Source organism: Orycteropus afer, unplaced genomic scaffold (assembly GCF_000298275.1).
Source record: "Orycteropus afer afer isolate SDZICR_OR568_19922 unplaced genomic scaffold, OryAfe1.0 scaffold00233, whole genome shotgun sequence".
Taxonomy (NCBI): Eukaryota; Metazoa; Chordata; class Mammalia; order Tubulidentata; family Orycteropodidae; genus Orycteropus; species Orycteropus afer.
In genome coordinates, this window is record NW_006921820.1 from 1,595,159 (window position 1) to 1,620,890 (window position 25,732).

At 38.0% G+C, this 25,732-nt stretch overlaps 1 protein-coding gene across 1 annotated transcript in view; it reads left to right on the plus strand.

Moving 5' to 3' along the window:
- The window catches only part of HMG20A (high mobility group 20A), a 35,450-nt gene that overhangs the window by 7,880 nt on the left and 1,838 nt on the right, over positions 1 to 25,732 (plus strand). The window contains exons 2-5 of the mRNA XM_007948932.2: positions 9,793 to 9,940; positions 11,731 to 11,943; positions 15,479 to 15,611; positions 16,628 to 16,659. Coding sequence (XP_007947123.1) covers positions 9,793 to 9,940; positions 11,731 to 11,943; positions 15,479 to 15,611; positions 16,628 to 16,659 — 526 coding nt within the window. The remainder of the gene's footprint in view (positions 1 to 9,792; positions 9,941 to 11,730; positions 11,944 to 15,478; positions 15,612 to 16,627; positions 16,660 to 25,732) is intronic.

A 25,732-nucleotide genomic window follows, 5' to 3' on the forward strand; every position in this document is an offset into this window, starting at 1 on the left:
CATGTCACCAAAGTAGGATAAACCGACAGACAAGTTTGTCTTGCTGTTGGAGACCTCTCGTATCACCCCCACCTGGGTCCCTGTGGCTGACTGTACCTCTGTCTGGCTTCCTGGCTTTTAATCCCCTTTCTCCTGCTCTTCTGGCCTGCTGCTTTGGGCGTCCCTGAGTTGTCCTTGGGGCTGACTGCTCCTCTCTCCGGGTTCCTGGCTTTTATCCCCTATCTCCTGCTCTTCCGGCCTGCTACTCTGGGCGGGCCTGAGTTTCCTCTTCTCACCTAATCCCTTCGGCTGATTGCTCTTCTCTCTGGCTTCTGGCTTTTAATCCCCTTTCTCCTGCTCTTCCCGCCTCCTACTTTGGGTGTCCCTGAGTTGTCTCTCCTTACCTGTAACCCTGGGGCTGACTGCTCTTCTGTGCAGGTTCCTGGCTTTTATCCCCTTTCACCTGCTCTTCCAGCCCGCTACTCCGGGTGGGCCTGAGTTTCCTCTCCTCACCTAATCCCTTTGGCTGATTGCTCTTCTCTCTGGCTTCCTGGCTTTTAATCCCCATTCTCCTGCTCTTCCCGCCTGCTACTTTGGGCATCCCTGAGTTGTCTCTCCTCACCTGTAACCCTGGAGCTGACTGCTCTTCTGTCCGAGCTGGGTTCCACCAGGAGTAGTGGGGACAAAAACTTAATTGGAGTGGGTTTCAAAGAGAATGGGAAAGGAGGTGGTGAGAAATACCAAATTCTACATAAAGTTTGGAGATAAATAGGATTTGCCTGAAAGACCTGATAATGAGTGATGAGAAAAGGGAGAAAAGAACAAAGAAAATGCAAACATTTTGGCCTAAGTAACTAGAGGGATAAAATTGCCATTATCTTCTTGTTGTTAGCTGCCACCAAGTCAACACCTGACTCATGGAAATCCCATACACAATGGAACGAAACAATGCCTGATCCTATGCCATCTCCATGATCAGTTGTGAATCAGACCATTGTGATCCATAGGATTTCCATTGGCTGATTTTCAGAAGTAGATTGTCAAACCTTTCTTCCTAGTCCATATGAAAGTCCACTGAAAGCTGTTCAGTGTCATAGCAACACACAAGCCTCCACTGACAGACAGGTGGTGGGTGGCTGTGCATGAAGTGCATTGCTGGGAATCAAACCTGGGTCTCCTGCATGGAAGAATTCTACCACTAAACTACCACTTCCCCTACCATTACAATCTGGCTGTGGTATCTGTCACTCCATTGATTGCCAGAGTTGGTTTAGTTGATCTGGCTAGCTAGTAGGGTTTCCCCTTCCACCCTCACCGCTCCATGTGTATCCATTCCAAAGTTGCATGCTCAGTCGAGGATGACCTTCCCTAATAGAGAAGGACAGTTCTTCAGTCAAGGGAATATGAGTAGCTGCACTCCCCTACTAGAACCTCCAAACAAGCTATTATCTTAGATGGGGGAAATTGAACAGATAGGAGATAAAATTTTAGAGCTCAGTTTTAGATGTTTTAAGTTTGAGATGCCCATTAAATGTCCAAGTAGAGATCTCAAATAGGCAATTTGATGGAAGGTCCAGAGTTTGGGGAGATCTAGGCAAGAAAGAGAAACTTGAGAGTTATCACCAAATAATTAATATTCAAAGCTTTGAGACTTGAGGAGTTCACCAAAATAATGAGTACTGTATAAAAAGACTGAGTTCTGGGATGCTTTAACCTTTAGAACTTAGGCAGAAGAGGCAAAACCAGCATGAGGACTAAAGAGGAGTAATGGAAGTGGCAAAAAAAAAAGGTAGCAGAGTCCCTGGGTGGTACAAATTGTTAACATGTTCAGCTGCTAACGAAAAAGGTTGGTGGTTCAAGTTCACGCAGAGGCACCTCTGAAGAAGACCTAGCAGTCTACTATCAAAAAGTCAGCCATTGAAAACACTGTGGAGTACAATTCTGTTCTGGCACACATGGGGTCACTGCAAGTTAGAATCACTTCCATGACAGCTGGTTGGTGAAAAGATAGTGGAAAACCAGAGTGCGGGATCCTAGAAACTAAGTGAAGAAAGTATTTTTTTTTTTTGTCAGTGCTGTGTCAAATGCTTCTGGTAGATCAGGTGAGATGGGGACTGAGAAAATGACTATTGGATTTAACTTTGAGGTCATCAGTGACCTCAACAAGAGTTGTAAATAAAAATATCCTTTGTAGTGAGTTTAAGAGAGTATGGTAGGAGCACACCTATGTTCCTTGCAGCATTATCACAGTAGCAAAAAGATTAAAACAACCTAATTGTCATCATGGGTTGAATGGATAACTAAAATTTTGTTAGTACATACAGTGGAATACTACTCTGCAGTAAAGAAAGGTGAGTGCCCAAAACATCTTACAATGGGGATGAACCTGGAGGACATTATATTGAGCAAAATAAGTCAGTCACACACACACACAAAAAAAAGTTTATTCTCACTTTTATGAAATGATAAACAGAACCTCAAATTCTTTAAAAAAAAAAAAATCCATACTTACTGGACCCGTTGAGAATGGAGGATTCCCCAAGACTGTCACCTTGGTACACTTTTTGTATGCTGAACTGAAACCAGCCCCTGAGGTCACTTTTTAGCTAAATAACAGATTGGCTCACAAAATAAAAAATATCACCCATTAGTACTGTGCTCCTTTAAAAAATCATCTATATGAGAGCAAATGGTCAACAATTACTGTAAAACACAGATTTCAAATTAAGAGACCAGGGAAGCTAGATTACTTGAAACAGAACAACCAGAACGGAAATAATGAGAATGTTCACACACTGTAAATAATGTAACCAAATGTCATTGAATAATTTGTGTAGAAATTGTTGAATGGGAACCTAAACTGCTGTGTTAACCTTCAGAGAAAACACAATAAAATATTACTAAAACAAAAAGAAAGAATAGGAGTAGAAAAATTGAAATAAATAAAATAGAAATAATTCTTTCAAGGAGTTTTGCTATAAAGAAAAGGAGAAAAATGAGGATATTAACAAGGAGGAAATGAGATGAAGAGATGGTTTTTATTTTGTTTTGCTTTGAGATAGGCGTAGTAACACCACTTTGCGTTGCTGATGAAATTGATCCAGTAGAGAAGAAAGAATTGATGATTCCAGAGAGGGAAGAACTACTGAAATAATGTCCTTAAGTAGGCAAGAGCATGTGGGATTCAAGACATATCTGTTAACTTTAGCTTGGAATTCTGATGGCGTAGTACCTAAGGCATTTGACTGCTAACCAGAAGGCTGGAGGTGCAAATCCACCAGCCACTCCTCAGAAGGAAGGTTGGGCAGTCTGCTTCCATAGTGATTTGTTGTTGTTGTTGTTATGTGCCGTCGAGTCAGCCCCGACTCATAGCGACCCCTCCTTGGGTTTCCGAGGCAGTATCACTATGGAAGTAGGATTGCCCAACCTTCCGAGGAGTGGCTGGTGGGTTTGAACTGCCAGCCGTCTCAGAAACCCAGGGAGGGGTCACTATGATTAGGATCAGACTCAACAGCAGTGAGTTAGCTTGGAACATGGACAATGCATTCATAACAAAAGAGCCTCCCCTTCATGTGCTTATCCAACTTGGCACTGGTATTTGATGTCTTTGACCACTCCCTTCTGATTCCTGTCTACTCTGACCTGGAATTCACAGGATTGGTACTTTTTCCTAAACCTACTTCTGAAGGTTTTACCAAAATATAAGAGTATACAATAACTTAACAATTGAATAACTTAACAATTGATGGCACAATTGAAGTAAGGATGACAATGAAAGAACACGTTGCCTAAGACATCCAAAATGATTGAAATAACTTGGAAAATAAAGGTGCTGAGATCAAACTGAATCTCTGCACCTCTTTTCAGAAAACATGATTAGCATTGATTTCAAAGATTCTCTCACATAGCTTTTTTGAAAAGACTTTGAAAATATAGAGACCTGCCTAAAATGAACCATTTTGTTTTTTAGAAAGAATCAGAAAAGTATACTTTCTTTCATTCCTAGGACAGTCTGCATCTGTTCCCATTCATTTCTCAGTCCCCTGTAATGTTTCTTTTTCCCATAATTCTACTCAAATTGTACTCTATAAGATTGACACTAATGTTCCCATCTTCAAATTTAGCAAACAGTTTTTGTTGTTGTTGTTATCTGACACCTACAACTTTTTAATTGGTTGACACCTTGAAAGTCTTTCTGCTTTGGCCTCTGCAGTAGTATTCTTTCCTAATTCTCTTAATGTCCTCCTTGGTCTCTTTCCCCAGCTGTTTTAATACATGATCCTTTTTTAAAATGAGACTGTACCAGCAGAGGAGCTCTGGTGACATAGTGCCTAAGGCATTTGACTGCTAACCAGAAGGCCAGTGGTTCAAACCCACCAGCCACTGCTCAGAAGGAAGATAGGGCAATCTACTTCCGTAGTGATACCGCCTCAGAAACCCAAGGAGGGGTCGCTATGAGTCGGATCTGACTTGATGGCAGCACGTGTGTGTGTGTGTGTACCAACAGAGTTCTGTACTGACTTTTCTTCTCATTGTCTCTTAGACAGTGTGTAGCACTCACTCCCCATGACCTCCACGGACTGACTCCTCTCAAATATGTCATCTTTCTTTATTCCTTTTCTCTTAGTTCATGTTTTCATCTCCACCACATTATCCCATGAATATTTTATACTTAACCAGTGGTGTCACTTGGGTATACCCTTTGAAACTGTCCAAGCTGGTGACACCAAAATGACCCCAGGGTCCACATTGCCAGCGAATGGACTGGGACCTTGGGGGAAGGGCCAACAAGACAGTAGCATCACTAGAGTTGGTGTCACTCATCACTCAGTACAATAACTCATCACTTAACCCTCATCCAGGGAACTCTGGTGGCATAGTGCCTAAGGCATTTAACTGCTAACTAGAAGGCTATTGGTTCAAACCCACCAGCCATTCCTCAGAAGGAAAGTTGGCCAATCTACTTCCATAGTGATACCGCCTCGGAAACCCAAAGAGGGGTCACTCTGAGTCCGATCCGACTCGAGGGCAGTAAGTTTCGTTTTCATTTGGTAGCCCTCATCCACAGGGTGCAGCGGAGGGGAGGGGGAGGATCTTCACCTTGACCAGTGGGAGAGGGGAGGAGCCTTGGGAAGCTGTGAAGGGGTGGGCGAGCCTAGGCTGTTCTGCCCAGAGGGGGAGGTGCTAGTTTCCACAGGCAGGTCTGCCCATGGAGGGGACACCATGAGTTACTACACTGGGTGACACCAACCCTAGTGATGCCCTTGGATTCAACCTTTTTCAAGGCTCACTTTTTTTTCTCATCTTTCTCTGCTCTTTCACACACACACACATACATCCGTATATATACACATAGTGTTCTTCCCCTGGTTAATAGTATATAATCACCCAATCTGGAAACCTCAGAATTACCCTTGACTCTTTGTTTTCTCCAGTATTTGCATTCATTAAGTCCTCTTCATTTTACCTCTTTATTTCTTAGCTCTCTATCCCCTACTCTCCATCCTTCCTGCTATTCCTTTAATCTGTGCCCTTGTCTCTCATTTAGTCTATCGCAATGGTCTCCTGAAATTGAGTCTCCCTTTCTCTCGTTAGACACTGTTCTTTCTGCCTGGAATAATGTTGCTTACATAATGAATACCTGGACATCGTTCTCCCACTATGACTGCAGAGTCATCTGTTGGGATTTTCAACTCACTTCAAGTCTGATTTATGTATTTTGAGGCTCTTTCATTGGGTCCATAGATATTTATTATGGCTATATCTTCATGTTCGATTGATCCTTTAATCATTATATAATGTCCTCCCTTGTCTCATGGTGGTTTTTGTCTTAAAGTCAATTTGATCAGAAATTAATATTCCCACTCCTGCTCTTTTACGGTTGTCATTTGCTTGATATATCTTTTTCCAACCTTTGATTTTTAGTCTATTTTTGTCTTTGCCTCTAAGGTGTGTCTCTTGTAGGCAGCATATTGATGGGTTTTATTTTCTTACCCCATCTGCAACTCTGCATCTCTTGAGTGGTGCATTCAGTGTAATTATTGACAAATATGAATTGGTTGCTGTCATTTTGTTATGTGTTTTTTCATGGTGTCCCTGGTTTCTTTATTTCATATTATTTTCTGTGCTGAGCTCATTATATTTATGAATCATGTTATCATTTCCTTTGTTGCTGTTGTTTTAGTATTTGCTGAATATTTGTTCTTGTCTTTTTTTATTGTTTTATAAATTTTAGGTTTTAGGTTTATCCGTTTTCTTTGAGGTTACCCTGTGATTTATAATTATCTCCCCAAGATTAGAACAGTCCATTCTATCTTACAACTCTCTTGACTTCCTCACCATTTAGAAGTTCTGTAACTATTCAATCTTTTTCCTCTTTTTGGATTATGTGTCCTCACTTGCCGATTGATGTCTCTGGTTCCCTGTTTACAATCTTGTAAGCTTATTTTACTTTGGATATGTCCATAGCTGTGGTTTCTGGGTTATGTCATCTTGTGTATTAATGGTCAGTTGTTATTTGCTATTTTTGGTTCTCTGTTCAAAGGACTCCCTTTAGCATCTCTTGTAAGATTGGTCTGGTTTTAACAAATTCTCTTAGTTCTGCTTATCTGGAAATCTCCTAATTTCACCATCATATTTGAGGGACAATTTTGCCGGGTATATAATTCTTGGTTGAAAATTTTTCTCTTTTAGGGTTTTATATATACCATCCCATTGCCTTCTCGCTTGCATGGTTTCTGCTGAGAAATCAGGGCTTATTCTTACTGGTTGTCCTTTGTAAGTAATGTTTTGTTTTTCCTGTGCTGCTTTCAGGATTCTGTCTTTGTCCGGTTTTGATGAGTTTGATGATGTATGTCTTGGTGATTTTCTTTTGGGGTCTATCCTATTAGGGGTTCGAGGACTTCCTGAATGGATATATTCTCATCTTTCATCATATCAGGGAAGTTCTCTTCCAACAAATCTTGGACAGTTTTGTCAGTGGTTTTATTTTTCTCTTCCTGTTCTGGAATTCCAGTGGCTTGTAGGTTATTCCTTTTGATGGTATCCCACATGATCCTTAGGCTTTCTTCATTTTGTTTTGATCTTTTTTTCTGATGGATCCCTTTCCAAAGAAGTACTCAGGTATTTGTCTTCAATCTCATTAATTCCCATTGCATCAGTTCTACTCCTTTGCCCTTTCAATGTGTTATCTATTTCTGACAATTTAATATTAATCTTCTGGATTTCTATCTGTAGATTTTGAATCTCTTCTAATTTTTCATTTATTTTGTCATTTTGTTCTTGTATTTTCTTCCAGAATTCTTCTAGGGTTTTTTCTGTGTTTTCCTTGGTCTGTCTCTCAGTCCTTTGAAGATACCAAAATATAATTCTTTTGAATTCCTTATCAGAGAGTTCCAGTGCTGCTTCTTCTTTAGGGATATGTTCTGGATCTGTATCCTGCTCGTTTGTTTCTACCACTTTAGCTTGCTGCTCTGTGTGGACTGTGATGGTCTGTTGTCTCTGAGACATTGTGGCATTGTTGTATTTAGATCTCTGTTAACTGTTTGTGAAGAACAGCCAAGGGTCAGTCAGGCTTTTCTTGGTAATTATTTCTCATTGCCCGCTGGTGGAGAAGGAAGTGGTGGCTCTCAGTCAGTAAGTGAAGCTGCAGGAGGTGTGGGTGTAGTTGTGTTGTATGGGGACCGTTGCTATCTTACACTATGTTAGACAAAAGTAACAATTGAATAACCATCAAAAAAGTAAAAGCACATGGACAAAAAGTACACCATGTAATCGCACAGGAACAGTAACCAAAAAAAGAACAAAGGGAAAAAGAAGAAAATAGGGGGAAAAAAAAAACCCTGCAATATCTGGGGAGAGGGCAATAAGAGAAAAAAAGGTAGAGAAGGAGAATAATGAAGAAAAAAATGGGAAAATACAAAGAGAAAAACAAGGAACAGGATTAATCACAAGAAAGGGGGGAAAAAAAATGCAACCAGGAACAGGGAGAAGAAAAAAAGCTGAAACCTGGGAGGGGAAGAATAAAGAATAATAGTGAAAAGGACCAAAGTAATAATAATAGTAGTAGTTTTAAAACAGACAAAAACTAACTAAAAAACAGAAAACAGAGAGAAAAAAATCAGGGCAGGGCAGGGCACCCAGGTTCCATCCAAGCACACAGACTGGGATGGAGTTCCTGCCAGCCCAGAAGGTGGGTGGGAGTGAGGGATGGCCACTTCTCCATTCACCAAGAGGGTGTGGGGTATAAGAGTAACAAGGGGAATGTCACACATTTCTAGTCGTCCAGGTATGGAATGTCCTTGGGGTTCCTGGCAAGTGGAGCCTGTTCTTAAGTCCCTGGAACCTGGGAGAATGCTGTCACTTTAAATATCCAAAATGGTCAAGCCACTTGTAAACATTCAAAATGGCTGTGCACTCCGGACAGACAGAAGTCCACAGCTCAGCCCGCCGTCCTCTTCGCTGCCTCCCCTTTTATTCCCCAGCCACCAGAGCAGTCCTCTGTTCAGTCCCTGGCTAGCAGGGCCAATTTTTAGGTTAATTCTTAGGTCCTGCTACCACTCGGCAATATCCAAGCTGTTGTGCCATCAGGATCACTGCCAGACTGCAGCTCCATATGTCTCCATTTTTGGTGTTTTCATGCAAATTCTTCTGCTAGCTGGAGTTTAGTCCACTTCTATATCCTTCCCTTCAAGGCTTCAGGGGTCCAGGATTATCTTCTGTATCTGTATTAATTGGTTCCCCTTTTCTTTGTCGAAGAGGGTCTGTGCAGTCTTTCTGCCTATTCTGCCATGTTACCGGAACTCCAAATGCCTGGTCATCTTTCAAGACCTTCTCTATAAAATCTTTCCTAACATATTCTCCATGTACATAAAATGCTCTATTCCCTCCACTGTGCTCCTATGGCACTTTTTATGCATTGTAATTATTTGCCTGTAACCCTATAGAGCATGCATTCTTTGAGAAAAATGACAGGATATTACTCTTGTATTCAATTATCTGCCACCTTTTCCTTCCCTGCCCTCTCCCCCATCCATAAAAAAACGTACAAAAGTCCCTAGCTAATGTAGCCTTTTGTTATGTTTCTTTGTCCACATATGATAGAGTAAGTCAGTCTAAGACCCTACTATCATCTATACCTTCTCATGTTCACTTTTCAGAAGGATGAGATCTGGTTTGCTAACTTATCTGGAACATAATGTTGGGAGCAGAAAAGAAGTAAATGTGTCTGATTTATTAACATCTTATACCTGAACTTACTGAAGTTTGATAATACTGTTCTTAGATGATCTGGTTGTCAGTAAATACTATAATTCAAGAAGGAATAGCTATAGAATGTACCATGAAAAATTTCTTATGCCCTTCAAGAACTGTTTTGTGATGGGGACAAAATGCCTCTACAACTCCCATTCCCACTCTTCTTTTCCATTAGTAGTGTTTTCCCTTTACATTGGAGATAAATAAAAGTAGCATATAAAAGATTTTGTCACAAGGTTAGAGCTAAAATACGAAGTCTGTGTTGAGAGAAGAGGTTAATTTTGGGGAAAGAAATTATAGCTGTTTTTGGTAGGAGACTTCTTTATGGAACTGTTCCAGTTTAATCAAGTGCTGAAATTTTTTTTTTTTTTTTTTTTTAACATTCTACAACTTCTGTGGAAACATGGTTTACATTTACACAGATTGTAATAGGGAAATTAATTCAAAGACTGGTGTATGCTTTTGCTGGCAGTGAAATTTGTCTTGAACCTTGACAAACAGGAGCATTTTTTAATGCTGTTGACATGGAACTTCTATACTTCTCCCTGTATTCTTCAGGTTAACTCATCCCGAGGTTCCATATAATAGTGGAGCCACCCCAGCCACCAACAATCCAGAGTTTGTGGAGGATCTCTCCCAAGGTCAGCTGCTTCAGAATGAGTCTTCAAATACAGCAGAAGGCAGCGAACAGAGGCATGAAGAAGAAGTAAGCTAAAGTATCTCCTCCTGTTTCTGGCCTCTTAAGCTTCTGAAAAAGGAGTCAGCAAGGGAGTTGATCAAAGTGTTCATCATCAGGTCTTCTCACATTCTTAGGCTGATATCTGCAACATTTTCTGTTTTATATTTCTTAGTTTCCTTAGGCTCATAGAGATAGGTAAGCTTTTTCCCCCTTCCTAAGAAATGTATATCTACCTGTTTTCAACAAATCCTCATTGAATGAGTGAATGATTTAATTCAATAGGTAATTAATGAAATGTCCGCATGCTATACTTGTTCAAAGCCATACTCCATTCACCAAGCCCTGTAACAGAGGGCCATGTGTCCAAAGGACTCGCACCACTTGCCAAGTCACTCACCTCCGTAAGGGGACACCTTTGTCTAATTCATACAAGGGTTCCATGTGGGCCAGAGCAATTTTCTCCTTATTGATTAGACTTTCAGTGTTCTTCACAATTGATTGATTACATTGTATTTGCTTTAAGGCACTTTTTTTCCCCACCCAGAAAAGAATAACTACTATCATTGACTTTTTTTATTATTATTATTACTATTAAAAAGAAACTTTAAAAAAAAAAAAAAAACTTAGATGCTCTGGTAGCATAGTGCCTAAGGCACTTGACTGCTGACCAGAAGGCTGGCAGTTCAAACCCACCAGCGACTCCTCAGAGGGAAGGTTGGGAAATCTACTTCCGTAGCGATACTGCCTTAGAAACCCAAGGAGAGGGTCACTATGAGTTGGGTCCGACTCAACAGCACATAACAACAAACAACAACACAAAAAATACTTTGCCAAATGATAAATTAATAAACTATTTAACATATTTGGAGTAGAGGACTATAATTAATACTTAGATGTTTATGTCATATTCTGTTGATTACCTCTTCTCTGAAATAAGAATTCTTGTATCTGTAAAACAAGAATTCTTATATCTATAAAACATTAACTGAATAGGTTATATGTATCTGCAAAATTATGAAGTAAAAATATTATGTGCCTTGCATTTTCATTTAAAAGGAAGAAGAAAAAAGGTTGCAGTAAAACATCAAAGATTTCTATTCACTTGATACCTCAGTCCTTTTTTTAAGCCTTCTTGGAAGTAATTTAATCTTGATTTAACTCAGCAAATAAATATCTCTGACTTTATACAATATGCATATTAAAGAACAAATCATCAAGTAAAGCACTAGTCTTCATTTTGGATACATTATACTTACTAAAATTTTTCTAAAATTTAGATATTAAGTTTAAAACTATTGCTATCTGCTGTGGGAAATAAATTGGTCTTCAAATGGTTATCAATGAGAATGTCTTTCTGAATTATTTGTAATCCCTGTGCTACAACTTGTTCCCTCTTTTGCCCAGTACATGTGGCAGCATCTTTTGGTCTACTGTGACAGTGTATATTCTCATGTAGAATATGTGCTGTCGGGAACCAGGATCCATTAGGTGCACATGAAATGAAAGCCAAAGCTTGGATGATCATGGCACCTTTATTCTCATCTGTTGGGATTAGTACAGAATACCCCCAGAGTGCAGCAAATTGTACTGTGGTACAGGAAAAGATCTACATGTGAACAGTCTAGAATCCTTAATTGAAAACTTTATTGCAGTCATTTGTACCAGTTACAGGTTTGGAGAGCATTGAATGAATATCCAGGGTCTTATTGGTAGGAAAATGCAATTCTGTTTTGTTTGTTGGTATTTGTTGTTGTTGTGTTATTTGGAGGGGGAGGGGTTGTTTTGTTTTTATTTTTTAATTTTAATTTGTTTTGTAGCAAAGAAGTAAACGAGGAGGTTGGTCCAAAGGAAGAAAGAGGAAGAAACCTCTTCGAGACAGCAATGCACCCAAATCCCCCCTTACTGGATATGTTCGTTTCATGAATGAGCGTCGAGAACAGCTTCGAGCAAAGCGACCAGAGGTCCCATTTCCAGAAATCACAAGGATGTTGGGCAATGAATGGAGTAAACTGCCTCCTGAAGAAAAACAGGTAATCATTCAAATTCTTGATCCTTTGCTTGATTTTTATTATATCTCAAAAATAACATCTATCAGAAAAGCAAAGAGGATAGACAGTGGAGTCTCTGGTTTGGTCACAGAGTGCTTGGGAGACCAGAATAGCAGGATCTGTTATAACTCGTTCTTCTAGGACAGTGGTTTTAGAATTGTTTCAGAGTGTGCTGCAGGGATGTAAGCAGGAGAGAATTAGGACCCCCTCAACCAAAGCAGCTCTACTTTCATCTGATGTGTATGCTAAGAGTTCACATAGATTCAAAAAAAGTTATTCAATATTAAGAAATCCTCCAATACAATTTATTCTACTGACTTAAATGAAAAAAATGATGAGTTAAATGAGAAAATGCCAAAAAGTCATTTGATAAAATTCTGCTGTTTACATAAAATTTTTGTGGAAGAAAAAATTTTTACTGCTTTAATAATTTTTGTTTAAGTACAATTTTGGCAAATTTAAACTACTACAAAAAACAAAGCAAGAACTATTTGAATTCTCTCTCCTCCAAAACAGAAACTAACCCTGCTGCCAGACTGAAACAAATCTATTTGTTAGAGAGACTGAGGGGAATTAAGGATGGTATGGCCATGAGCTGGTTGAAATGTCACAAAAGTAGTGATGATAATGATTGTGGGAATGTTTTTGAGTTAAAAGTTCCTAGCACTCCCAGGATCTGAAAGATAACCTACATTTCTTTCATATATCGCACTGTTAAATCATCTTTAAGAAAAAATTCCAAAACGACTGTTCTTTAAACCAAATTGAAGGATACTCTCTTTAGAATTAATTGCATTAAGATTTTTTTCAAAGAGATTAATTTGAAACTTGAAGCTTTGTGTTTCTGTTAACAACCTAGTACAAAGCAGTGTACATCTTCCATTGTTGTGGCTATACTATCAGGGATTATGAGCTGTACTTTCTTTTTTTCTTCTATTTTTCAATTTCAAATTAATACATGCTCATTGTTTAAATTGTTTTTTTAGACAATACAAATACTTATCTATAAAAGAAAAAGCAAAACTAACAATAGTTATCTCCAGGTATAAGGCAACCACTGTTAGGTGATTGTTGTTGTTGGGTGCGATCAAGTCTATTTCAACTCATAACAACCCCATATGATAGAGCAGAACTTCCCCATAGGGTTTTCTAGGCTATAATCTCTACAGGAGCAGATTACCAGGTCTTTTTCCCACAGAGCCACTATGTAGGTTCGAACTACCTACCTTTCAGTTAGCAGCCAAATCCTATTGTGCCACTTTGTTAGGTAGGTAGGATAGGTTTTTTTGTTTGTTTTCATGTTTCTTTAAATTTTTATTTGAAAGTCATTTCAAATGTACTAAAAGGTACAAACATAAAAATAGTAAAAAAAAAAAAAAAAAATCTTCACCCAAATCAAAATAAAATTTAAAAAAAAAAAATAGTAAAAAAAAATACCCAAATACCTTTTATCCAGATTCACTTGTTATTAACATATTTTATTCCATTTTTCCATTTTCATGTGCCTTCTTACTCCTTTGAGGTCAAGTTATATACAATGTGACCTTTCTTACCCCTAAAATATCTCAGAGAGTGTTTCCTAAGAATAGAGATAATCTCTTATATAACCACAGTATAGTTAACAATTTCATAATAATATAGTACTGCCATCCATAGTCCACTTTTTTCAGTTGACCTAGTATCATTCCTTTGTAACATTTCTTTTTCTCATTCTTTTCTCCTCCAGTACAGATTTTAGACTAGGGTCACATATTGTGTTTGTTAGTCAAGCCTCCTTTAACCTGGAATATATGTACAGTCTTTGTTTTGTATAACATTGGCATTTTTTAAGAATACAGTCCTTCCTTTTTTTTCTTTTAATAGAACATTCATTATTTGCATTTGTCTGTTTCCTCGTGATTAGATTTAGGCTGTGCATTTTAGGTCAGAATACTATGTAGATGATATTGTGTCCTGCTCAGAGTATTACATGTGAAGGCACACAATGTCTATTTGTTAAAATTAACATTGTTAATTTTGATCTCCCTTAATAGTGAATAAGCAATCTGGGGGAAGAAACTTCAAGAACCTGCAAATAAACTGTTCCACATCAAATTTCGCTGTAGATTTAACATACATTAATGATTCTTGCCTGATCCAGTCTTTACCATTATGGTTACAAAATTATTTTCCTACTCCAGCACTCTACATTTACTAGTTGGCCCTCAGCATTTTAATGAGCACGAGTCCTCTTGTCCCATTTATGCATTTATTTACTCATTACTGGTATATTATATGCTGTTGAGTTGGACCCAACTCATACTGACCCCTCCTTGGGTTCCGAGGCGCTATCACTATGGAAGTAGATTGCCCAGCCTTCCTTCTGAGGAGGAATATTCTTGTTTCTCTATCTCCAATCCATTCTGAGGGTTGGCAGTCAAGTGCCTTAGGCACTATGCTACCAGAGCTCCCGATTATTGGTACATTGTTGTTGTTATGTGCCATGGAGTGGGACCTGACTCATAGCAACCCCTCCTTGGGTTTCCGAGGCAGTATCACTACGGAAGTAGATTGCCCCATCTTCTTTCCGAGGAGTGGCTGGTGGGTTTGAACTGCCAGCCTTCTGGTTAGCAGTCAAGTGCCTTAGGCACTATGCTATCAGAGCTCCGATATTGGTATAGAGATATAAATTTCAGGGTTTTTTCCCAATGGTTTATAATTCATTACTCTATTTCATGGTCTCAGTGTTTTAATTGTTCCAGATTTGGCCATTTGGATGCCTTGTACATCTGACTCTTAATGTGGGACAAGATCTTTAACATAAGACTGTTTTGTGTTCAACCAGTATTTTTATATTTAATTTCTTGTACCTAACTGATGAATGAAAAGACAAAGCATTGCACAAAATAATCCTGGTAGATCAATGAACACTGTTTAAATAATTAATAGAACAAAGCACACAGCAATCAAAGCATGTAGATATAGACTCTCTCAAAGTAGTCTGTTTTGAGTCCATAGGATGAGGTCATTCTTTTTCATGTTCTTCTGTCTTTCCAGCTTTAGTGCTCTACTCTTCAGGCTCTTAAAAGGCCAATTGATGTATGAGATCATTCCCTCAGAATGGATTGGAGATAGAGAAACAAGAATATTCCATTCCTTCCCCTGGGAAGACTAAATAAGTCTATGTGATGTTCAAACCACATGAAGACTCTAGTGGCCATGTGGAGTTCTATTGTAGGGTTAAAGGAATAATTATAATCTTCTTCTCCATGAATTTTTAATGAGAATGATCTCAATAGAATTTATCTTCATTAAGCTAGAAAAGACAAACAGTCCAAAACTTACAATCACCTATTTCTTAGATTATATCTTATTCTACTAATAGACCTCTTGTTTTTCTGATTCTCCCTTAAAGCTTATTGCCAGTCCACTTTTCTTTCCCTGCTTTCATTATCCTCCATTTTCTTCAAACATGTCATTGATTTTTTTACCTAATATGTTTCTATTTCTTGAAAATAATTCCATGTTTCTTTCCTAGCGCTATCTTGATGAAGCAGATAGAGATAAGGAACGTTACATGAAGGAACTGGAGCAGTATCAGAAGACTGAGGCATACAAGGTCTTCAGCAGGAAAACCCAGGATCGTCAGAAAGGCAAATCTCATAGGCAAGGTATCAGAACCAAATGTATTTGTAGTTTGTTGTACATAAAAGAATGTCACAAAGTCAACTATTAGAGTGATAAAATATAAAAGATGTATTTCTGTCATCTCTGTATTATCCTACATTCACTTATAGGAATTCTATAAAATAACATTTTATAGAATTTTGGAATTCTATTAAAATAACATTGCTTTCATCGTAGAAATTTTAATTGAGTTTCTATATCCAGCATCAACAATTTGACTTGTGTTTAAGACCTGTATTCTTTGCCTGCTCCCTTTTTTTTTTCCCTAATTCTCAGTTTAGGTTATTTCTTTTCCTCTGCTCAAATCTGTATACTAAACTACATAACCGTCTTGCTTTAACACCTCTGAGCCTTTCATGTACCATTTCTCACATTTCTCTTATCCTCTAGTGAACATCCCTTTTATTTACTCATTCGCTTATGTATGCATCCATTCAAAAAATATTTATAGTGTACCTCCTGTTATATCAAGCTGCCTTCTAGGCATTAAGGATATATCAGTGAATAAAAAGGATAAGATCTGTGTCTTCATGGATCTTTTGTTCTATTAAAATTATTAATCACACACCTATGAGTATTGTTTCAAGTTCTCCTTCCTCAGGAAACACTGCCAAGGAGCCCTACCCACAACTAAACTGTCAGTTACTTAACAATTGCATCTTCTCCAAACTTGAGCATCTAACCTGCTAAAATTATAATATACAAATGGACTTTGGTATGTGTTTCCTGTCCTCCATATCACCCTGTCCCCCCCAAAGTAAGAACTCTATCTGCTGTTTCTCTTGTTCCTAATTGTTTACTCTGTAGGTATGGGTTTCCCTTTAACATTTGTTGACCAACTAATTAATAAAGCCGTAAGGAAAAATATTCTAAGTAGTGAGAATCTATATGTACCGGCAGTTTTTGTAATTTGGTACAGTCGTATACTTGAGTTTTGTTATAGTTTGTAGTGTTTGTTTATTTCTTAATTTAATGTTCTGTTATTCTTTCGTATTTTTAGATGCAGCTCGACAGGCTACTCATGATCATGAGGTAATTAACCTTCTGTCTACATATTAGATAGATAGATAGGTAAATAAATTGATCATAATATTACTGTTTGAAATGTTGTTGAACTTTATTTCCTTTTATGAATGGCATAGTATTTCTAATCCTTTAATTCTTATTGGGTGAATTGCTTTAGCTCAGGAGTTCTTAACATATGGCAGATTTTTACGCCATGAGTCTGTCTTTGAACTACAGTTTCTAACCCTAACCTTTCTGTCCAAGAATTTTATTGACTTTAAATGCCAAAGATAGCTGGAATTTAGAGTGAGGGCCATACATATATATATATATATATATATATATAATATAATATAATATAGGAATGAGGGCTGACTGAAAGCTATCATTTGACCATGGCTTATCATCATCTAAAACCTTAGTTAATTAGGGGAGGACACAGGGCAGGATTAGGGATGCTCATCCTGTTCCTCCACCCTTTACACGTAACCTGGCTCCAGGCCACATGCACCCCACTCCGTCCCTGGATGCTAACTCTTGAGCTCTGTGTGGCCTCTTACCCTGCCCGAGACAAAACCCCCATCTCCAGTTGGCCTTTCCATCTCCCCAAAATGAGAGGTGTGTGTGGCAGGACTAGTTTCTTCAAGCCAAGTGGGTGGTTTCAAACAGTCCCACCAAGGATGAGGCAGTGCTACCAGGAGTTTCTACAACCAGAAGAAGGGATGAGAACAGCTATTGGATAAATATGAACAAGAGTTGGTGATATTGTATGATATGATACTAGTTACAGGGAAGAGAAAGAGAAGGACCCAAAATAGATAAAAGAGAGAAGTGCTCAAGGACAGGAGGAGATAAAGAAGAAGGAAGATCCCTGGCCTGGGAGCCCACTTACCCTGCCAAGCAAAGTGACCTGTGAGCTGAAACTTCTGCTCAGTCTCTTGTTTTTATACCTTTGTTTTTGTTTTGTTTAAAATATTCCTATTGGATTTCTCCAAAAATAAAAATAAAACCTTAGTTATTTAGGGAATCCAGCATTTAGATAAAATGAACTATGCAACTACAGTATAGACAGAGCACAAATGACAATATCTTGGTTCCATGCCTCCTTTCCTATTCCCCCACCACACTGCCACATATTTGTTTACTGGCTTCTTCTCTTCCATTTGGGTGAACTCCATAGATAAGATTTAGGTCTGTGTTCCTGTGTGTATTTGCTATGCTTCATAACGAGCTTTAAATATATGGTTAATACATGGTTGTAATATAATTTGTGGTAATTCATGCTTTTAACACTCTCAATGACTACCCATTGCTTATCACATCATGTTCAAACTCAGCAAGGTCTCTTCCCAACTGCCTGAACACCTTTTTTTTTTTTCCTATATGTATTAAGTAAGGAACTCTGGTAGCACAGTGCCTAAGGGATCTTGACTGCTCACCAGAGGGTTGGTGGTTCAAACCCGCCACCCACTTCATGGAAGGAAGACTGGGCAATCTACTTCCATAAAGATTTACCACCTCAGAAACCCAGTGGGGGTTGCTTTGAGTCTGCATCAACTCAAGTGGTTTGTTGTGTGTATATGTACTTCCTGTTTGCATTTGTATCATTCCTTTCATGAGAACACTTTCTTTCCCTCACACATTTCTTCTACTTCCCCCATCCTTTCATTTCTGCCTCCCAAAATTCTAGCCATTCTTCAAACCCTATTTCAACTTCCATGTCCTTGTTCAAGCCTTTCCTATTTTCTTTAACCCTCCCAGCTCGCTATACTTCTTTTATGCAGTTAACTGACTCAGCCAGCTGTTGAAGTTATTTGAATGCTTCTGTTATTCAGACTCTTGAATTGTCATCTCTTTGAGGGTATGCCCAGTCTAGTTTCTATCTTTGTATTAACCTCATACTACCTAGCATTTACACCCTTTCATGGAGAAGATATACCGTAAATACTTTTGAATTGAAATATTCATATGCCTTTCACAAATGGATTTGCTTAGAGGACAGCTTTATATGGTTTTGAACATAAAGAGAGAAGCCATTTTCTTGCTGAGCCACGTGAAAAATAAAATTCTTTCAAGCTAGTACATTATAACAGTGTCTCATACATGAGCTTACAGCAAAAGATTCAATCTTTGCTTTCCCAAACATGGTTTGAGACTCTCCTGAATGTTTCATATACTTTCACATGGTTCTTGACAATAGCAGGAGTCCCAAGGCTAAATAATAGAATATGGTCCCATGCTAATTGGGACCCTGATCATCAGCTCTATAGTTGTCTTTCTAATATCTGATCCATGCTTTTTCTGAAATTATTTATTTGTTTTTAGGTAAGAACCCATTAGGGGTTGACTTGAAATAACCATGGGAATTTGAAAAAATGAAATTTTCTAATGTACCTTTTTGCGTGGTTTTTTTCTTTTCATTTTTTTTTTAACTAAATCAAGAAAATAATTTCTTCAAAATAGTAACATTTATCTTGAAATATCATAGTTCTCATATCTAATCTGGTACTAGTTCAAAACATAAAACATAAGATTTGGATTCACAAGTCAAAATATATTTGTTACTACTCGTGAATTACAAAGATGTATGAGAAGCATAGTAATTATTAGTATTTTATTCTTCATATAAATCCTGTACAAATGTAGTTATATATAACATCTCTGTGCTATAATTAAGATTAAATGCTATAAATAGTTTTTGCTTAGCAACTTTGTGTGTAGACTTTGTAGTTTATATTGTAATTGAGTAATGTTGTAGACCTTCCATATTACCAGATATTTGTATAATTACTTGTTTCTCTCTTCGTCTGTGTGCCTACTCAACCAGTATCATGAAATTTCCATACTTCTTCTTTCAATAGTAAGCATTCTTTATAGGTTCTCCATACTTAATGGTTACAAAAGAGAATTTGGACAGTTACCTAAAACATTAAATTTCTTATTTTCTAGCCAATCACTGATTAATTTCATTGCATGGATTTTGCTGGCCAATAGATGTGGCCTTTCTACCTTTATGAAAGTTGAGATAGTTGCAGTCAGGAAGGATTTTCATCATTCATTGAAGGGGCTGCTGCTGATTTGAGAAATGGAACTTTTTATTAAAGTGCATTATTTAGTACACTATTAATTTCTATGATTTATAAAATGCAGTGAGTCTTTGTGTGATTTCCCTATTCCAGTATTAGACACATATTAAAACAAACAAACAAAAAGTAAAAGGGTGATAGATGAAGAGCCAGCAGTAGTTTGTCAATCTTACATACAATAAGCTCTGTAAATCTCCCTGTTGACTTACTCACTTCAGGAAAGAGCTCTCTTAGTAAGATTATTGGCCCAATTAATTTCCCCGACTTTTACCAGTTTTTATTTTGCTTTGAATATTATCTTTCCTAAACTAGCTAATTTCAAAGCAATTGCAATATAAACAAATTATTTCAATAGCTTCTAAACATAGTTACATAGTGATTTCCTTACATAAAACTTTTTAGTATACAAAAGAACCTGTTGCTATTGAGTCGACTCTGATTCATAGTAACCCTATAGGACAGAGTAGAACAGCCTCATAAGGTTTCCAAGGCTGTAAATCTTTACAGAAGCAGACTGCCACATCTTTGTCCCATGTAGTTGTTGGTGGGTTTAAACCAGCAACCTTGTTGCTAGCAGTGGAACACTTAACCACTTTGCTACCAGGGCTCCTGTTTTAGTGTACTAGAAGTGCAGAAAAACAAAAAAGCACTATGGGTTAAAAAGCAATCACAGAAAGGAGTGAACTGAATCAGGCCTTAAATGGCACAGATCTTCTGTGTGTATTGGAAGCACAGGTCTTCTGTGTGTGTTGGATAAAACGACTTGAGCAAAGGTAAGAGTGAGTTAATACAATGTATGAGCAAGTATCGTGGAAATGCCTGAAACATAGATTTTAAATACTTGCTTAATTCCCTTTACTTTGTGAGAAATAAAATGAGAAATGTATAATAGGATAGTCTTAGAGCTTATCATAGAATACTGGCATCTCAGTGATCCTCTCAACTGACCCTCTCATTTTTGCCAGTAGGAAGGATATTTGCCTAAGACAAGAAAGAACTTACCCAAAATTACTTGTTGAATTATATAGAGGCAGAAGTATGACTGAAACCCAAGACTTCTGTATCCCAGTTTAGCATTCTTGGCAACACAAAGCACACTATATTGTATAAAGTAAGCTAACTTTATTGAAGGTTAAAATGGTCGTGGGAATGTCAGCAGAATTTGTTGCTAGTAAAACAGAAACTGGTTTGTGTATAGTAATGAAACCTATTGTATTCCTGTATGGAACTTGGATTCCTAAGACATTGTTATGAAGGCAGGTCCTGTAGAGTACATATGAGAGCTAAAGAAATGTGGGCCTGAAAGCCATTCTGCATAGTAGTGGAGCACTTCAGCCTGGTACACAATATTAAGCGCATTCCCTGAAGTAAAAGGTACTTGAGATAAGCATATCACACTCTATGAAGTTCTGGCTCTCAGCCTAGATCACAACAAAATAGGTTCAGCTCAAAAGGACTTGTGTTCTTTTATCCTCCACTCAATATATAGAATGAAAACCAAAATGGAAAATATTCTTGCTCCTCTCAAATCAAAAGCCAGTTCACTAGACCCAGTAGTCAGCTAGGGTTACTCTCAGGAGTGTGTCTTCATCTCTTATAAGAACTAAGATGGAAACAATAATTTTGTTTCTCATTTAATTTATGAGAAATGACAAAATGACACTCAGCCTGAACAAATTAGACCTTTTCACTGAAGAGGTAATCAAATCCATATGATTTTATTCCCTTGCGTGATCCTTGGAGCAGCTTAAGTATATCGAAGCCCCCAGTAGAATCCAAGTAATGCCAAGTAATGTACTCGGTAATGGAAGAGTGCTGATGGTTTTTATTACCACTCTTCCGTTAAGCAGAATTTCTCAGTAGCCTTTCAGAGACTGAACAGTTCTCTTTAATTGCTTTAATGTTTGTGCTTTAAGAATCTGTACCAAGGGGCAGTATGTTATTATATCTGTGTTGTGCTATCCCTTGCCCTTCCATTGTTAGCTTGGTTTGAACTGCTTGGGCAAAGAAGAGAATAGAAGATATGTTAGACAGTCTAAGAAGAATCATGGCCTGCTGCCCTGGGAGAGAGCTGTTTACACCATGGTAATGGGAGCCAGCCATCCCTACCTGTCTATATATATGGTCTAGCCATATTTAGACCTATGGCTAGGCATCCAATCTTGCATAAACCTGTACAATTAAGTAGGAGACTTACAAAGTAGGATTTATCCTATGTCATTTGTGGACTTTTGCTTTATTTATTATGCCTTGCACATGTTAGGATTATGTCATAAGTTTTCTGTTTTCCTGCAGCAATGAAGTTAGAGTATATGGTAAGCCAGCAGAATAGAGAGAAAGCCACTACAAAATGTGTTTAAGGTCCTTTTTGCAATTAACCTTTCTTATCAAACATTAGAATCCCATTGATACCCACTAGGATCTAGCTCAAGGTAGAGCTTTGTATTGTTCTGGGAAACTTTACTTTCTTTCCATAGGAGGAAAACAATATGATAAATATTAAATGTTCTTTATGTTTTCTCAGGTAAATACAGGTATGCATTGCTTAACATCTGTTTGAGTAACCTGAGCAATAATATCTGACTACATTTAAGTCCATGGTCCGTTAAGATTTTGTTTTTAAAAAAAGGGAAAACAGCCTTCCTTTTGTTTATTATTTCCCCTTAATGGTTTGAAAGACCCCAGGCCTACACTCTTGCAGTCCTGGACCACAGGTGGTTTACAGGCAAGTGAGGCAAAGGACATGGCTCTGGGCATAGACTCTCAAGCTTTGCCCAGTGAGCAGGTAGGTAGAACAGCAGGCAGGGCTAGGCACATTCGATTTTCTCCCAATTCGTTTCTGCTTCCGCTGCACTCTCAGCTGCCACTGCTATTGCTTGTTCCTCCAGGCTCCACCAGCAGCTCCCAGCAGCAGCAGTGAAGATGATTAGAAGTGAGCTCCCGTAATTTTTTATTTTATTTTATTTTGTGATTTGGGTGAAAGTTTATAGAGCAATTCATTTCTATACAACAGTTCACACACATTTTGTTTCACATTGATTGCAGTCCCCACAATGCAACAGCTCCCTTCCCACTTCCTCCCTGTAGTTACCTTTTCCTGTGTCCTTCTTTCCTATGCATTCTTGGCCTCTGAGCTATCTCCCTGTGCAAATACTGCCCTTCTGCCTATGGTTGATCATTCTAAGGAATGTACCTACCTGATGTAAATGTTCACTTTATATGCCTGTCTATTATTTGACTGGAAACACCAGAGTGATTTCAATTCCAGGCCTGAAGGGTGACTAGGGGCTATAGCTTTAGGGGTTTCACTGGTCTCTATCAAACCAGTAAGCCTGGTCTTTTTTTATTATTTTAAGTCTTGTTCCACATTTTTCTCCCCCTCTATCCAGGATCTCCTACACTGATCCCTTTCAGAGTGGTTTACAGTGGTAGCTGGGCACCATCTAGTTTTGGTCTCAGGGTCATGTAGACTGAGGTTCACATGGTCCACTAGTCCATTGGACTTACTGTTTCTATGTATCTTTGGTTTTCTTCATTCTCCTTTGTTTCAGGCGAGGCAAGACCAGTTATTGCATCTTGGAAGGCCATTTGCAAACTGTTAAGACCCCAGTTGCTACTCACCAAACAAAGTAGGATGTAGAACGTTTTTGTATAGTATGTTACGCTGGTTGAGCTTGATGTCTCCCAGGACCATGGTCCCAAGCCTGTGGGCCCAGTGACTAGTGACTCACTCGCTGAGGGTGTCTGGCTGTGGGTAAGAAGTTATCATCATTTTGCCCTATTATCTCTTTTATATATGTGGACGTTCTTATAGCACATACAAATATGTATGTAGAAATAATCGTTTCCCAAACTTATATATGGTCATCAGTATATTCCCTTTTGCCTAGACATACCTGATCATTTAGCCTGTCTACCTATGTATCCACCTGTGGATTAATGATTGTTATTACTGATAATGCAGTAATATATATGTAAAAATATTTATTTTTGTTGGCTGTACTTCTTGTGCACCTCTCTGTGTATGATGATTTAATATGCTCACACAACATCCAAATCACATAACATCCTCTTTCATAGAACGTATCGTGGATATTAATCAATACAGACTTGTACATAGTTGTTTAGAATTCCATCTTAGATGTTTATCTTGATCAGCCACCATTTGCAAGCATAAACCCAGCCCCTTACAAGGCAGATACCAATATGAAAACAGGAATTTGGCAGTCAGAGTTTCCTCATAAGATTTAACTGCTTAGCTTTTCTGTTGGATACCAAATCATATTTGACTTACATTTAATGCTCAAAATATTCAAAGATAAAAGACTAGTGGTACCAAGAGTAGTAAAGATACATTCTATCTCTGGCTTTAAACATGTTTTTTATAAGAATAATTTCTAATTTTTTGTTTCGTTTTGTTCTTTTTAACAGTTCTTCATGTAATAGAGATTTTGAAATCTTCAAGGTTCCATTAGCTGTTTCTTCAGCACTAATTCCCACTGTTTTCTTTACCATTTTTTATTATGCAAGGTTTTGAATACTGTGCCAAGAAGCTCATAATTTATATTCATAATGCTTTCAACTTCAAATTCATTGTCAAAATGGCAGCTAACATATTTTGAAAGTATTGACTTTGTACTTAAGGATCATTGTGCAATGTATTTTGTAGTGGTTTTGTGAGACTATTTTCAATGACTTATTGGTTAATTAATTTTAGGCTTTGTAATTCTCTTTTATCTCATATAATCCTGAGCTTTCTCGTTTTTTGGCGTTCTGGTGGCATAGTGGTTAAAGCATTTGGCTGCTAACCAGAAGGTTGGCAGTTCAAACCCACCAGCTGCTCCACAGGAGAAAGATGAGGCAGTCTGCTTCCATAAAGATTTACAGCCTTGCAAACCCCGAAAAACAGGACAATTTTACTCTGTCCAGAGGGTCTCTTAAGTTGGAATTGACTCAATGGCAGTGTGTTTGGTTTTTTGTGTTTTCTCATTTTTGAAACCTGATTATTACTGGCTTCTTGGTTTTGTTTATTTGCTTGCTTACCTGTTTTGTTTGTTTGTTTGTTTGTTTTCTGTGTTTAAGAAATTTTAAAAAAAGAAAGAAAAAATCTAAAAGAGTCCCATGTATAGACTGCACCTGGTAAATAAATACAAGTGTCAGTGGAATACCATTATGCTCATAGCTGGCAGATCTCTACTTAAAATTCTTATTGTCCACTCTATAAATTTAGATTGGCTGGTCAGGGAACATTTTATATGCATAACCATAGAAGTGACTAAAAAAACACCTAGAAATTCCCTTTCTCTATTTCCACTGCACCCACTTTCAGAACTGTATTTATTCTATTGACTACTCAAATGACTTCCAAATGACTCAAAAAATGACTTCCAAAATCTCCATTAGAGATGTTTGTATAGGTTTGTTGTAAAGTTTCTCATTGCACAGCAGTGTACACCTGAGAGAACTGAATATTTAACTTGCTTGACCTTGTATAAGGAGCTGTGGTGGCATAGTGCCTAAGGCATTTGACTGCTGATCAGAAGGTGGGCAGTTCAAACCCACCGGCCACTCCATGAAAGGAAAATGGGGCAATCTGCTTCCATAACGATTTACTGCCTCAGAAACCCAGTGGAGGTCACTGAGCTGGAACTGACTCTGTGGCAGTCGGTTTGGTTTTTTGTTTTTGTTTTTGAGCTTGTGTGGAACTTCAGTTCTACTGGGAAGGTGAATACATTTCCTTTGCAGCCTCACTTGGATTGATTCCTACGTAACCTGCTGTTTCTTAAAGGAAGACATGACCATTGTGCCATTATTATTTGATTTTGCTTCTGCTTAGGAATTAACTCTTCCGAAAGGAGGGTGAGAGTGGTTACACAACTCAAAGAATATAATGTGTCACTAAATTTTATGTGTAGAAACTGTTGAATTGGTGTAGGTTTTGCTGTGTATACTGTCAATGACAACAACAAAATACAATTTAGAAAGAAAAAAAGAATTAATGATTCTGTTACTGT